This window comes from Rattus norvegicus, chromosome 1 (assembly GCF_036323735.1).
Source record: "Rattus norvegicus strain BN/NHsdMcwi chromosome 1, GRCr8, whole genome shotgun sequence".
In the NCBI taxonomy this organism is placed as follows: Eukaryota; Metazoa; Chordata; class Mammalia; order Rodentia; family Muridae; genus Rattus; species Rattus norvegicus.
Genome location: NC_086019.1, coordinates 86843683 through 86859607, shown reverse-complemented (window position 1 = coordinate 86859607; position 15925 = coordinate 86843683). Strand labels below are relative to the sequence as shown.

At 47.5% G+C, this 15925-nt stretch overlaps 1 protein-coding gene across 3 annotated transcripts in view; it reads left to right on the top strand.

Annotated features, from left to right (window-relative positions):
* The window catches only part of Hif3a (hypoxia inducible factor 3 subunit alpha), a 32332-nt gene extending 18920 nt beyond the window's left edge, over window positions 1-13412 (top strand). For 2 of the 3 annotated variants that reach the window (NM_001388512.1, NM_022528.3), the window contains exons 10-15: window positions 45-235; window positions 2344-2445; window positions 4172-4443; window positions 5815-5926; window positions 7444-7525; window positions 8884-9054. In NM_001388512.1, the coding sequence (NP_001375441.1) occupies window positions 45-235; window positions 2344-2445; window positions 4172-4443; window positions 5815-5926; window positions 7444-7525; window positions 8884-8981 (857 nt within the window). In that variant the 3' untranslated portion in view covers window positions 8982-9054. Of the gene's footprint in view, window positions 1-44; window positions 236-2343; window positions 2446-4171; window positions 4444-5814; window positions 5927-7443; window positions 7526-8883 lie in introns of all 3 variants that reach the window. The other variant, XM_039089538.2, reaches the window with a different exon arrangement.
* The last annotated feature ends 2513 nt before the right edge of the window (window positions 13413-15925 follow it).

Here is a 15925-nt window from a genome sequence, read left to right as displayed (position 1 = left end):
CCCTCCCTTCAGCCTTATGCAACCATGTTCTGTTCATCCCGCAGACCCTCCCGCTCCACGGATCCTGGCCTTCCTGCACCCTCCAGCCCTGAGTGAGGCCTCCCTGGCTGCTGACCCTCGCCGTTTTTGTAGCCCAGACCTGCGCCGCCTCATGGCACCCATCCTGGATGGACCTCCCACAGCCGCTACCCCCAGCACCCCGCAAGCTGCACGGAGACCCCAAAGTCCTCTTCCGGTAAACAGTGTCACTTGTCTGAGCAGATGGAACCCGTGCTGCTTGGGGCCTCTGGCTTGAGTCTTGCTGTTCTCTCTGGTCAGTTTCTCCACCTTAGGAATGAGACGGGGTTTCTCCAAGACACAGGTTACAAGATAAGTATGGTGACACACTCCTGTGACCCCAGTACTTGGGAAACTGAGGCAGGAGGGTTGAGTTTAAGGTCAACCTAAACTACACAGTAAAAGCAAGCAGCCAGGCATGGAGGTGCACACCTACCATACCAGCATTTGGGAGGCTGAAGCGGGAAGAGTTCAAGGTCAGCCTTAGCTATATAGTGAGTTCTAGAGCAGCCTGGAATGAGACCCCCTTCTGCTTCCATTGCTATTGCTGTGACAAACTATCAGTTGCTGTCTTCAAACTGTGGCAAAGGGGGCTGGAAAGAATGCTCAGTGGTTAAGAGAGCTTGCTGTTGCAGAGAACCAGAGTTTGGTTCCTAGCAACCACCCTGGATGGCTCACAATCACCTGTAATTCCAGTCCCAGAAGATCCAACAGCATCCTTTTCTGGTCTCTATGGGTACCTGCATTCATGTGTATGACACACACACACACACACACACACACACACATACACTCACATTCACACACACTCACACACACATACACACACATACACATACACACTCACACTCCCACACATATACACACACTCACACTCATACACACACACTCACACACACATACACACACATATACATACACACATATACACTCACATTCACACACACTCACACTCATACACACACACTCACACACACATACACACACATACACACACATACACATACACACACACTCCCACACATACACACACATGCACACACACATTCACACACACTCACACTCACACACACACACACACATACACACACATACACACACATTCACACACACTCACAGTCATACACACACTCACACACACATACACACATACACACACATATACACACATACACACACTCACACTCACACACATACACACACGCGCACACACACACGCATTCACACACACTCACACTCATACACACACTCACTCACACACACATACACATACACATATACACACATACACACACACACTCACACTCATACTCAAAAAAGCAACTTAGGAGGAAAGGAAACATCACTTATCAAGCAACAAGTTTATTTTATCATGGCAGGGAAGTCACAATGTCAAGAGCATGAGACAACAGGTCATACCACACCCATAGTCCGGGACAGAGAGAAATGAATGAATGTATGATCAGTATCATTTCTCCATTATGCAGTTCAGGACCCCTGACTAAGGAATGGTGTCACCTACAGTGGGCTGGGTCTTCTCACGTCATTTAAGTTTAAATTTTTTATGTGTGTTTTGTCGGAGCACATGTGTGCCTCGTTCCTGTGGCAATCAGAAGAGAGCATCAGATCCGCCAAAACTGGAGTTATGGATGCTTTTGAGTCACCCTATGGGTGCTAGGAATCAAACCTGGATCCTCTGGGAAAGCAACAAATTTTCTTAACTACCAAGCAATATCTCCAGTTCCTACCTCAGTTAGCTTCATTACGACTACCACCCACAGACTTCCACAGGCCAACTACTGAGTAGACAGTCCCTTTTCCTAGGAGATTCTAGATTGTGGCAAGCTGATAATTAAAGCTAAGCATCCCAGACCCTGCCTTAAAATAATAAATCAGAAAAGAAAGCCAAGAATGAAGGGACACATCTGTAATCCCAGAATTTGGGAACTGGAGGCAGGAAGACCCAATGTGCTAAGCTACATTGGTAATTCAAGGCCATCTTGGGTGACATGAGACAATGTCTCAAACGAAAACAAGCAATCAAATCAAACAATCAAAACCACCTTCAAGGGGTTGGGGATTTAGCTCAGTGGTAGAGGCCCTGGGTTCGGTCCTCAGCTCCGGAAAACAAACAAACAAACAAACAAACAAAAAACCCCACCTTCATCTTGCATTGCTGTTTGACCCCATGCAAGCTACAGCTTAAGACCCCACCTCTGCCCAGAACTGTTACTGTCAGCACCTCCTCAGACTCAGTGTCCCATGTCTCTGCTCTCTTCCCTCCAGGCTGATCTCCCAGATCAGTTGGCTGTGGGCTTGGAGAATGCACACAGACTCTCCACTGCCCGGAAAAACAAGACCATGGAGACAGATCTAGATATAGCTCAGGTAAGGACCGGCATGAAGGGGTCAGCTTATCTGGCTTTATAGAAGGGTGATGGGAAGAGTGGATGTATAGATAGATGGAAACAGATGGATATGTTTATGTGATGGATGGATGGATGGATGGATGGATGGATAACTGACAGATAGATAGATAGATGACAGATAGATAGGTAGATGGATAACATAAATTATAGGTAGATGATTGATAGATGACAGATTAGATAGACAGACATGATTGATAGATGACAGATAGATTATAGATAGATAATAGATGGACAGATAGATTGGTAGATGAAAGATAAAGATAGATGACAGATTGTAGATAGACAGACAGACAGACAGATAGATAGATAGACAGATAGATGATAGATGACAGGTTATAGATAGCTGACAAGTAGATAATAGATTGACTGATAGATGGAAGATACATACATACATACATACATACATACGTGCGTACATATGTACATACATACATACATACATACATACATAGTAGACCATTGTATCATTGGCCAGGAATGGGAAAGAGGAGACAAAAGAGCAAAGAGGGAGACAGAAAGAAAGATAGAAACAAAATGATAGACAATCAAGGTAAGAGAGAGAGAGAGAGAGAGAGAGAGAGAGAGAGAGAGAGAGAGAGGCAGAGACAGAAACACAGAAGCAAGTACCCAGAGAGAGAGAAAGACAAAGACAGACACAGGGAGGGGGAGACACAGAGACCAAGAAGGGGAAAGATAGAAAGAGACGAAGAGAAGGACAGACAGGAGGACAGAAAGACAGAGAGATGGGTTAAGAAGATCCAGAGATGGGGGCTGGAGAGATGGCTCAGTGGTTAAGAGCGCTGACTGCTCTTCCAGAGGTCCTGAGTTCAATCCCCAGCAACCACATGGTGGCTCACAACCATCTGTAATAAGATCTGATGCCTTCTTCTGGTGTGTCTGAAGCTACAATGTACTCCATACATAAAATAAATAAATATATCTTTAAAAAAAAAAAAAGAAGAGACAGAGATGGGTTGGTGATTTAGCTCAGTGATAGAGCGCTTGCCTAGCAAGTGCAAGGCCCTGGGTTCGGTCCCCAGCTCCGGAAAAAAAAAAAAAGAAGAGACAGAGATGAAGAAGGGGAGAGAGACAGACACAGAAAGGGGAGAGACAGAAAGGGGAGAATGAGAGACAGGCAAAGAAACAGATACAGAGACAGGAAGAGAGAGACAAAGAAGGAAGAGATAGAAAGACAGAGCCACAGGCAGAGCTGGAGAGATGAGGTCAAAACCGCAAAGTCACCAAAAGAGACACACAGAGACAAATGGGCACAAATGAGACTGTCACAGCTACCAGCCTTACAGCTAAATACGAGAGACGTGCAGAATCATGTCCTTTCATGCCCGGGCCACCTGATTCTGTGGAAAGGGACCGTACTGAAGGAGAATCTTTAAAGCACCTTGGGAACTGACTACCATAGTCTTTGTACCCATTTGAGAGATAAGGGAAAGCTTCAACTTCAGGCAAACACCTGAGAGGAGTTAGTACCCAGAACCCAGCCTAAGGCCGGCTCCCTAGGCCATGGGTCCTGCTGCAAACATCCTCCTGCTTCCTTTTTTTTTTTTTTTTTTCTTTTCTTTTCTTTTTTTTCGGAGCTGGGGACCGAACCCAGGGCCTTGCGCTTCCTAGGCAAGTGCTCTACCACTGAGCTAAATCCCCAACCCCCACCCTCCTGCCTCTTACAGGACCCTGACACTCTGGACTTGGAGATGTTGGCTCCGTACATCTCCATGGATGATGACTTCCAGCTCAACTCCAGCGAGCAATTGCCCAAAGTCCACCGCAGACCTCCCAGGACGGCCCGCAGGCCTCGTGCTCGGAGCTTCCATGGCCTGTCGCCTCCCATCCCTGAGGCCACCCTGCTGCCCCGCTGGGGGAGTGATCCACGACTGAACTGTTCCAGCTCCTCCAAGGGGGATCCCCCCACAGCCCCCCTGACGCCTAGAACTCGGAAGAGGTGAGCCTCAGCAAGAGAGGAACATAGCACAGGCATACAGAATGTCTCTGCTCACTCTCATGCATCAGCCCCATCCCCCGGCATGCTTCCTCTCTCCATCTCTCCAGCCAGGCCTTCCATGTGCCCATGCTGGACCCCCTTCCACTGTTCTCACCATTTACCCAAATCCCACAGCAGCACTCACTATGACACATTTGTATATGACTTAGTGACCATTTCTTATTATAGTGAAAAGAAATTGGGGCTGGAAATACAGCTCCACAGTAGAGAACTTGCCTAGAATCCCCCAGTGAGGGGCTGGGGGCGTGGCTCAGTGGTAGACTGCTTTTCTAGAAGAGACTTTCAGTCACATGTTTAAAGTCACATAGCGCAGCCCCTAACTAGAGGATTCTAGGTAGGTGTTCAACTACTGAGCCATACTCCCAGCGCCCTCACTGATGCATTCTAGGTAGTTTTCTCTAGCGCTGAGCTATATGCCATTGTGGGGAGGTGGATGATGGGTAAATAGAGAGATGGGGGGAAATTAGTGATGGGTAGGTAGGTAGGTGGGTAGGTGGGTAAGTAAATGGATGAATGGATAAATGGGTAGAATAAAAAAATCAGTAGACTGGGCTGGAGAGATGGCTCAGTGGTTAAGAGCAGTGGCTGTTCTTCCAGAGGTCCTGAGTTCAATTCCCAGCAACCACATGATGGCTCACAACCATCTATAATGGGATCTGATGCCCTCTTCTGGCCTGTGGATGTATATGCAGCAGAGCACTCATACATTAAATAAATTTTTAAAAAATCAATAGATGAATGGATGGTGGCTGGAAGGTGAATGGGTGGTTAGATGGGTGAATAGGTAGGTATATGGAAGGATAAATGGAAAGCCCAGTGGGTGGATGGGTGGATGGATGGATGGATGGACGGATCACCTATGCATGGATAGGAGGAGCATGTAGGTGAGTGAATGAATGAATGTATGCATGAATGAATTGATAAATTCATGAATAAATGAATATATTCATGAATGACTGAATATATCATGAATGACTGAATATATCATGAATGAATATATGCATGTATGAATATATTCATGACTGAATGGATGAGTAGACAGATGGGGGAATGGATAGGTGAACAGAATGAGTGAATAGGTGGCAGAGGAATGGGTAGATGGACAAATGGATAGACAGGAGGTGGGGGGAGAAGACAGATGAAGGTTCGCTGTGTAGACACTAGTCAGTCACAGTGCAGATGAATGAATGAGAGGATGTTTGGTGGGTGGATGAGTAGACTGGTAGGCATGTATGTGGGAAGGGCATCAGCTTCTAACACAGATTTGCCCAGGTTTGCTGTATTCTGAGAATCTTGCCTGTTTCTCTACAGGGCCTTGGCCCAGAGCTCAGAGGACAAAGGGTTGGAGCTGCTGGAAACGAAGCCCCCCAAGCGGTCCCCAAGACTAGAACCTGGAAGTGTCCTGCTGCCTCCGCTCAGCCTGGTAGGTTTAGAGACCTGGGATTGGGTATGGAAGGCAGGCTGCTCGCAATCCTCTGGGCCCAGCAGATATAAAACCTCCTATGTTATAGATGGGCTGGCTGAAGGCCAGATGGAAGCTCAATGGTCCAGCTGGAGCCAGGACCGTGATCCTCTCAGTCTGCAGATACATAGCTGGTGCCAAAAAGACATGAAGTAGGTCAACAATGAGCGGGGCAGCTCGTCGGCTGAGGAGGGAGCTCATCTCCTTCCATGGCCCCCCTCCAAAGTGAGGACAGCCTCCCAGCTGGAATACCACTGTAGTGCTTAAAGAATGAACACTGGGGCCAAGATGGGGGCCATGGCCGAAACCCCAGCCCTAGGGAGACTAAGGATAATCAGATTGAGGTCAGCCTGAACTATGTAGTGAGGCCCTGTCTCAAAAGACAAACGAGGAAAAAAAAATCTGTTGTGCACAACAACAAAATCTGGTTTATTTCTTAAAGCCACCCTGGGTTGTATGGCTTCCATAATTCCTCTGTCTCATGCCTCTCTCCTTCAGGGCTTCTCCGCTCTGTAGTCTGCAAGAACTGTTTGAATATGAAGGGTGTGACTAATATCAATAGCTCACATTTACTGCTGCACTAAAGTACAAAATTAACTTGTTTAATCCTCATGAGGACACTTTAATAGTATTTAATAATAATGACTATCGTTATGGTAAGACAGTTACACAGTTGTGGAAGAGCGTTGTTATCCGTCGGTCCAGATAGCACACAGGCCCGTCGGGGGTATGAGTACAGTGTATGCGGTCAGCAGAACTGCTGTAGCAGCCAGCACTGCCCCTAGCCATTAAGGGCTAACACCTTCCAGAGTGGGACACAGCCAACCCGCAGCAGCCCAACGGAGAAGCAGCTAGAAGGCTACCTTCCTCTTCCCACCAGCTAGGGTCTGCTGAGTCCAGTAAGAAAAGAGCAAAATTGCACAGCTGTCTGGTCAGCCTCCTGGGGCACAGAGGTAGAGAAAGGAGGAAGGACCATCCAGAGGATGTCCCTGAGCAGTGATTTATCCCAAAGTCTCTCTAATGACTAGTACTTATCAGGCTGCAATTAACCACTGCACCATACTGCCTTGTCTTTGATGATGATGATGATGGTGATGGTGATGTGATGATGGTGGTGATGGTGGTGATGGTGATGATGATGGTGGTGATGATGGTGGTGGTGATGGTGATGTGATGATGGTGGTGATGGTGGTGATGATGATGATGATGACAGTGATGATGGTGGTGATGGTGATGGTGATGGTGATGGTGATGATGATGATGGTGATGATTCTAATGATGGTAAGCGTGATGATGCTGGTGGTGGTGATGATGCTGAGGATGATGATGGTGTTGGTGCTGATGATAGTGTTGAAATGCTGATGCTGACAGAGCTAATAGGATGATGCTAATGGCTGTTTGAGGCTGATGATGATGGTCGTGGTACCGATAATGACATTAATGGTGATAATGACAACTCTGTCTCCTTAACTCCCCAGAGTTTCCTTCTGCAAGGTCGACAACTTCCAGGGAACCAGCCGGATCCCAGAGCCCCACTCGTGGATTCGCATGAGCCCTTGGGTGAGTCATAAAGTCAGAAACATCAGGCCTCTTCCTCCCTGGATGGGTCTCCAAAAATAACTGAAGGAATGGAAGAACCTTAGGGAAAGGGGAAGGAAGCTGTCTTAGCTATTTTTCTCTGTGATGAGACATTGTGACCAAAAGCAAGTTGGAGAGGAAAGGATTTATTTTACTTCCACACTGTAGACCATCATTGGAAGAAGACAGGACAGGAACTCAAACAGGGCAGGAACCTGGAGGCAGTAGCTGATGCAGAGGCCATAGGGGGTGCTGCTTACTGGTTTACTCCCCCTGGCCTGCTCAGCCTGCTTTCTTATAGAACCCAGAACCCTAGCCGAGGGATAGCACCACCCACCCTGGGCTGGGCCCTTCCCCATCAATGCTAATTAAGAAAATGCCCTACAGGCTTAAGCACAGCCCCATCTTTTTTTTTTTTTTTAAAGATTTTATTTATTCATTTTATATATGACAAGTACACTGTCACTGTCTTCAGACACACCAGAAGAGGGCATCGGATCTCTTTACAGATGGTTGTGAGCCACCATGTGGTTGCTGGGATTTGAACTCATGACCTCTGGAAGAGCAGTCAGTGCTCTTAACCGCTGAGCCATCTCTCCAGCCCAGCACAGCCCCATCTTAAGGAGGCATTTTCTCAGCTGAGGTTCCCTCCTCTCAGACGACTCTAGCTAGTGTCAGGTTGGCATAAAACTGTCCAATGCAGAAAGCGCCCACAGCCCTTTCAACTTCTGAGCCCTCTGGAAAGAAAGAGAGATGCTAAGGAAGGGTAAGAACTTAGGAAGGCTACCCCTTAGGGTGGAAGCCAAGGTCTTCTGGACCCACATCCGGCTCCACTTCAGAGCTTGACCAAGTTAAAGCAACTCCACACTTCCAGCCATGTGGTTTTGGGGCAGCTGCTTGTGAAGCCTCGGCTCCTCTATCTGTCAGTGGGGGCCCATGACTACAGTTCTTACCCGGAGAACCTGCTTGAAGAATTGAACTGTGGAGATGCTGCATGGGCAGAACTCACCCTAGAACCGTTAGGTAATAAGTGTTCAAGAAACACCTCCTATTGTGGCCGCAGGGTGGGACTTGTTTGCCCTTTAATGGTGATCTTCCCTGCAGCTACCAAAAGCTTTGGCTTCTCTTAGAGCCTCAGGTGGGTCCTGGGGATCGAACCCAAAGGTTTGTTTTTGCCTTCGAATCTATGGCTTCTAGGGATTGAACTCAGATTGTTGAGGCTTGCAGCCAATACCTGCACCCACTGAGCCATCTTGCCAGCCTGCCTCCCTGCTCTAGATGCAAGTACGTATATGACTGGGTGCTCATTCTCTCCTGATTCACCTTCCCTTTCTCTGCAGGCCTAGCTCCCTCGCTGCTCTCTCTCTACCAGCATGAGGAAACTATCCAGCCCAGGAACCACTTCCTCCCAGCAGCAGGCTTGGCCCAGACACACTGAGTCAGCCTTCCTCTCAGCCCTCTTCTTCTACCCCAGAAAGGACTCAGCCGCACTCCACACCAGCAGCCTACACCCAGGATGGGGCCTCTCTCCTCTGAGTGTGTCCCCCAGCCAGCCACAGTCCTACCTCAGCCCCCTCCAACCTTCTGCCTTCCTGCAGTCAGAGGCTTCTTGGGTGTTCTCAGCTCAGTGACCTCTGGGAAGGGTGTGTAACCCTCCCCCACCTCCTCTCAGGAATTCCTTTGGGGTTCTCCACAGTTCTCCATACCTCACTACCCCTTTCTCTGACTATCTTTGCTTTATTTGGGAGAATGAGGGGTTGGGAAAATCAGGGATCCATCTCTGCATCCCGGCCCCATGGAGCTTAGACAACTGTAATCACGGTATTTTGGTCCCCCCCCCCCCCCCCGTTCCTCTTCTAGCAGCTTTACTTGGTCCTTTTCACAACAGGGCATTCAGTCGCTCTGCATTTCCCAGATCCACAGCAATGGCAGGACTCTGGTCTTCCCCCTCTTCCTTGCCAAATGTGGGGAGACTTCGGGTCTGATCTCAACTCAAGCAACTTATGGAGTCTCCGCCTCCCAAAGCTGCCACCCAGCTCTGCTTACCCTTTCTGCTCCTGACTTTCTGCTGGTCCCCGACCCTGCCTGAAAAGGATCTTCCTATGTTAGAGGGAGCCAGCCACTTCCTCCACTCCACAGACCTATAATCTCTGGCCTTCTCTGGATCTCAAATACTTGACTCCCGCCTTTACTGTTTATGGACTGCAACCTCTGGCCTTCCCTGGACCTAGGCTATACCACTTTCTCTCTTCCTTGCATCTAGACCTTGCAGCTCCTGCTCTTTGTTGGTTCTAGATTGTATGCCCTTGGGCCTTCTCTGCTTCTAGAGGTTTGTGGGTTCTCTGATTCTAGACCTTCTACTTCCTGGTTCTAAAGCATACAATCCATGGCCTTTTCCTCGCTCTCTGTCTCCATTGTTTCTCATCTTTTTCTGTTTCTAGAGTGTGAGGCCTGTGAGCTTCATTGGCTCTAGACTGTACCACCAGTGGTCTCCTCTAGTTTGAGGCGCTCCTGACCCCTGGCCTTCCCTTGTTCTAGACACTGTGGCCTCTGGCCTCCATGGTTCTAAACTGTGTTGTTCCTGCCTTCTTTGAGTCTAGACTGTGCACCCTCTGACCTTCTCTGGTTCTAGCCTGCACATTCTCCAGTCTTTTACCTGACTCTAGACTGTATGCCTTATGACCCTGCTGTGGTTCTAGACCATGCCACTTTTCTGGCCTTTTCTCTGATTCTAAACACAGGCCCTCTGGTCTTCTGTGGTTCTAGACCAGGGGTTCTCAACCTTCCTAATGCTGCAATCCTTTAATACAGTTCCTCATGTTGTGGTGACCCCTGACTCTAAAATTATTTCGTTGCTACTTCATAACTGTAATTTTGCCTCTGATACGAATCATAACGTAGATACCTGATACACAGGATATCTGATATATGATCCCCAAAGTGGTCACAGCTCACAGATTGAGAACTGCTGTTCTAGACTGTACAGCCTATGACCTTCTTTGATTCTATGTTATCTTGCTTTGATCTTCATTGGTTCCAAACTATGACCACTAGCCTTCCTTGGCATTTCCTGGTTCTAAACTGTGCTATCACTGACTCCCCCTGGTTCTAGACTGTGTTATCTTTTACTTCCCTGGGGTTCTAGACTATGCTATCATTCACACACACACACACACACACACACACACACACACACACACACACACACACCCCTTCTAGACAGCATCATCTCCAACATGGTCTGCTACAGACCTCAATTTCCTCAAACTCCTCTAATTCCACACCTCATCGTCTTTAGTTCTTTCTTGGGCTGAATCTCACAACTCCCAATCCTGCCATTTTAAAGTGGGGTTTGAATTACATAATCTTTAAGGCTCTCTGGATCTAACGTCTACAACCACCAAGAATCCTTTGGCTTTAAGACTTATTCTGTAATTTCCTCTGGTTTTAGTCCTCTTCTAAAAAAAATCCTCTGGTTCTCATGCCCTCTGCTCCCTGTCATTGCAGACCATTGGTGTGTGCAGTAGCGAGGATTAAACCCAAGGCCTTGCACATGCTAGGCAAGCACTGGGCTGTATTCCCAGTCCTTTATTATGTCTTATTTTGAGACAGAATCTTTATTGATTGCACAGACTAATCTTGAACTCAAGTCTGTAAACCTAGGCAGGCCTTGAACTCATGATCCTCCTGCCTCAGTCTCCCAAGAAGCTGGGAGTTACAAGTCTTTGAGACTGACCCCAGCTAATCTTTTTTTTTTTTTTTCCTTTTTTTCGGAGCTGGGGACCGAACCCAGGGCCTTGCGCTTGCTAGGCAAGCGCTCTACCACTGAGCTAAATCCCCAACCCTGACCCCAGCTAATCTTATAATTGATGATTTCTTCGTGTTTCTGGATCCCCCAACTCCAAGCTTCTTATTAGTTCCAGTCTTCCTGATCCAGACCTCATTTCTGGATAATTTTTGTTCCAAACCACATGATGTCAATTTTATTGTTATTCAGGTCTCTGCATTCAAGAATTCAAGAATTGCTTTCCCCCAATAAGGAGGGGTAAAGGGGGTTTTATGTTTGAACTTGGATCTGGCCCTTCTGGAGCCAGATACTATGTGCCCATTCTCTTGGGCTCCAGATTTCATTATCCTCAATCATTACCTATGTTTTAGTTTATGCAAACTCTAGGCCTTGCAACTTCTAGGATCCTCTGTTCTCAGACGACCTGGTGATCTGCCTGTTACTGAGCTTCATATATCAAGGTGGTGCACATCTTTGATCCCAGCACTTAGGAGGCAAAAACAGGCAAATCTTTAAGTTTGAGGCCAGCTGATCTGTAGAACAAGTTCCAGAACTCAAACTCACTGACCATAAATTTGCTATGTAGTCAAATGACCCTGAACCAGTGATACCCCTTCACCCACCTCCCAATTGCTGGGATTCCAGACATGCCCCATTTCATGTGGTGTTGGGGATTGAACCCAGAGCCTACTGCATGCTAGGCAAGTACTCTACCAACTGAGACTCGCCTAGCCTAGCCTCTATAAATGTCTTCTGCTTCTAGACCTTAGCCCATGAGTTCCTTTGGTTCTAGACCTCACAATTGCCAAGTCTACTTTACTTCAGTTCCTATGACTCAAAGTACCCTTAATCTAGACCGCGGCTTGAAAATATCAGCCTTATCTATTTCTCTAATTCTAAACCTTAGAATCCTAACTACACTTGATCTTAGCCAAAAGGCCTAGAAGCGATCTCAATTCCTTCTAATTCTAGATTTTAAGATCCTAAAATTCCTGTGGATTCTAGAACTTCATTTGGTGGCTCTTTTTTTTTCCCAGGGAGGGGCTGGGTCTCATGCAGCTCTGACTGGCCTCCAACTCACCATGTAGCCAGAGATGACCTTGAACTTGTGACCTCTACCCTTCCCCTCTCAAACTCTGCGATTGCAAATGTTCAAATGCTCACTTTGTGTGGTGTCAGGGATGAACCCCAGCTTTGTGCATGACAAGCCAACACTCTGCCAACTGAGATACACCTTCTGTCCTAGACTTTGTTTCTGTCTGTCCCTCTGAGTCCCTGGGGTTCGAGGCCTCATAGTTTCCAATTGCCTCTGGCTTCTGGTCCTACTTCCTTAGGCTGTAGAATGCAGCCTTCAAATGTTTCTTGTTATAGAATCTAGAACTCATCATGTAGATTTCCTTGATTCAAGACCTCACACCCCTTGACTGCCTGGGTCCAAATCTAGTCCTTCTGGTTTCATCAGGGCTTCCCAGCCCTCCCTGAACCTGTCTCAGTTCTTAATCTTCAAGTCTTCTCATCCCAGATGCTCTGCTCATGAAGTTCACGCTCTCCTGTCTCACCCTAGAACCTCTCTCACACCCCGCCCCAAGCTTCCAGGCATGCATTTAACCTTAACTCTACTCCAGGTATCTAGGGACCTGGGGCTCCTTCTTCCTTCCTAGGGGCTCCATAATCCAGCCGCACACAGGCACACGCACAGCTCTATCTGCATATCTTGGGGTGGGGAAAGAGGGCAGGACCCCTCAGCTGTCTCCCACCAGCCATGCGTCTTCCTAACCCCCAGCTCCCCTTCTACGATGGTGCTACTCCGGGTCTTCCACAGGAAAGGCTCCCATCTCTACCTTATTCACCCCTCTTTGGAAGGCAATATTCAATTTGTCTTGTCAAGAGGTGGCTTGTTCAGGTGCTACAGGGGAAAGGGCCTGAATCCTCTCTCCCCTCATGGATGTTATAGGCCCTTAATGGGAAGAATTGTCCTGGGCTAGGGGAGAGGGAAGGACCTGGCCCAGCTGTGCTTAGCTCAGAAACCCACAAATGTCTTCAAAACTACCATAAAGACCTCGCCTTGGTAGGCACCAGAGAGACCTGTGTTGACTCATCTGTGGGGTTGCTTTGGAGGTTGGGGGTACACTGTGTGGCTGGGATTCCTTGTTTGTTTATGGAGGATGAGACAGAGCCTGTTATAGCCCAAGCTAGCCTAAAACTCACTTTGTAGCCAAGGATGACCTTTAACTTTGATCAGCCTGCCTCTACCTCTTAAGTACTGGTATAACAGGGGTGTACCACTACATTTGGCTTCCATAATACTTTGTGATGCTGTGTGTGTGTGTGTGTGTGTGTGTGTGTGTGTGTGTGTGTGTGTGTGTGTGTGTGTGCGCGCGTGCGCTAACGTTGCTAATTTGGGTCTTAGTACTGTACTTCTGTGGTGGGAACGTGTGATTCCTTCTGCATGTCATCATGCATTGTTAGTATCTGGATTTTCTTTCTGTGATTGCTTGTGTGACAACATTGTGATTTTTTATTTCATTTCATTTGTTCTGTGTGCATGAGTTTGGGTGTAAGTGCATGCTATATGTATGCACATTAAAGGACAGCTTGCAGGACTTGATTTTTGCCTTCCACCATGAGGGTCCTGAGTATTAAACTCTCAAGCCTTCAGGTTTGGAGACAGCATCTTCACTTGCTGATGCTTCTCCGCAGCCCGTGGAGTTTGGAGTTTGTCTGTTTAACGCAGGATCTGATATATCCACGGTGATTGTTAACTCACTGTGTAGCCAAGAACTTCTATCCTCCTGATCGCTATCTTCCTAGTGCTGGGATGACACCTGCTTCCTCACAACTGTTTTATTCGGTCCTGGGGACCCAGGAGACTATGCATGCTAATCGCTCTAACGATTGACCTGCATCTCCAGCCATGAGTGAGCACAGTGCACTGTGATTTCTTTTTTAATGTCTGTGTGATATTGCATATGTGTGTGGGACAGTTTAGCACAGTAATCCCAGGAGAGGGGGAGGGGAAGAGGGAGAGAGGGAGGGAGAGACACACACACACATACACACACACAGAGAAAGAGAGAGAGAGAGAGAGAGAGAGAGAGAAATAGAGAGAGAGAGAGAGAGAGAAACACAGAGAGAGGGGGGAGGGAGAGAGGGAGAGAGGGAGGGAGAGACACAGAGAGAGAGAGAGAGAGAGAGAGAGAGAGAGAGAGAGGAGAGAAAGAGAGAGAGACGGAGACTGTGTGGGAGATTGATTCTGCAGATTCCCGTGTAGGAGGGTGTATCTGTTCTGTTTCGTCTCCGTGCATATAACTCTTGTATCCCTCTCCCATGTCCCACACAGGAGCCCAGGCAAGAAAAGCACTTTCAAATTGTTGCACGTGCGGTGCCTTCTGCTTTAAATGTCTTTCCTGAGGGTGTGCCTTGGTTTATAACTTTATAAACCAAGCATGCATGAAGGCTTGAGTTCTATCCCCAGTGCCACATAAGGCAGGGCTCAGTGGCACAGACCTGTAATGCCAGCACTTCTTAGCTGAAGGTAGTACACGGCAATCCTCGACTATACACTGAGTTTAAGGCCAGCAGAGGCTATATAGGACCTGTTCAAATGATAAATAAACAAACAAACCCTAATACTTCAGCTCTCAAGAGTAACAGTCCATCAGGAAGTCTTGCCTCCCTCCCCTAGGTTTGTCAAGGTCTTCCTCAGCTCCCTGAAAGTCCCTCATTCCAGCTTTACTCACTTGATTGAACTCGGGCTACCTGTAAAGTATTCTACATGGAGAGTCCTTCTGTTAAATCTCTCAGTTAAACACTGTAACTCATATGAAATTCTGGTTAGGTTAGGTTAGGTTAGGTTAGGTTAGGTTAGGTTTTTTAAGTTAGGAAAAGTGGGAGAGAGAGAGGGAGAGAGAGATCAAGACAGCATCTTACTCTATAACCCAGGCTGACCTGGAACTCACTCTGTGGCTCATGCTGGCCTGAAACTCATGATAAATCTTCCTCCTCAGCCTCTCAAGGGCTGGGATTGCAAGGGCGAGCCAGCGAGCCAGGTTTCTCTTAAGCCTCCTCTGCATTTATAGGCAGGCACTATTACTATCTCCTCTTTACAGAGGAAATAATAGGATGATGGCTTACCCAAGGTCATGTAGCTTCAGGAACAATCCAAGCTGGATTCAAATTTATTAGAGCAGATACTGCCTCAAAAAAAAAAAATCAAAAGAAAATTCACTTCCTACATGGTCCCACTGGCACTGACAGGTGTAGTCAAATAGGAACTGTGCCTGGAATTCAGATTCAGATTCTGGTGAGACTTTTTGGGAGTATGCTGATTCCTGTGGACACACGTAAGACAGACATGGACACCAACATCTATTTCCAGAGTGATTGCTGGTTGTGCTGAGGGGTGGAGGAGGAGTGAGGCTGATACACAGCCTTAAAGCACTTGGTGTTAGCGTCTATCCAGAAGACTTAAAGACTCTAGAATAGGAAGATACATAGTGGGATCTGAAGATGTTACTGGAGGCTAGACTAGCCATGGCTTCTCAGAAAGAGTTTGGGTTTTCTCCTAAGGGAGTTGGGGAGCCATGGAAGGTTGG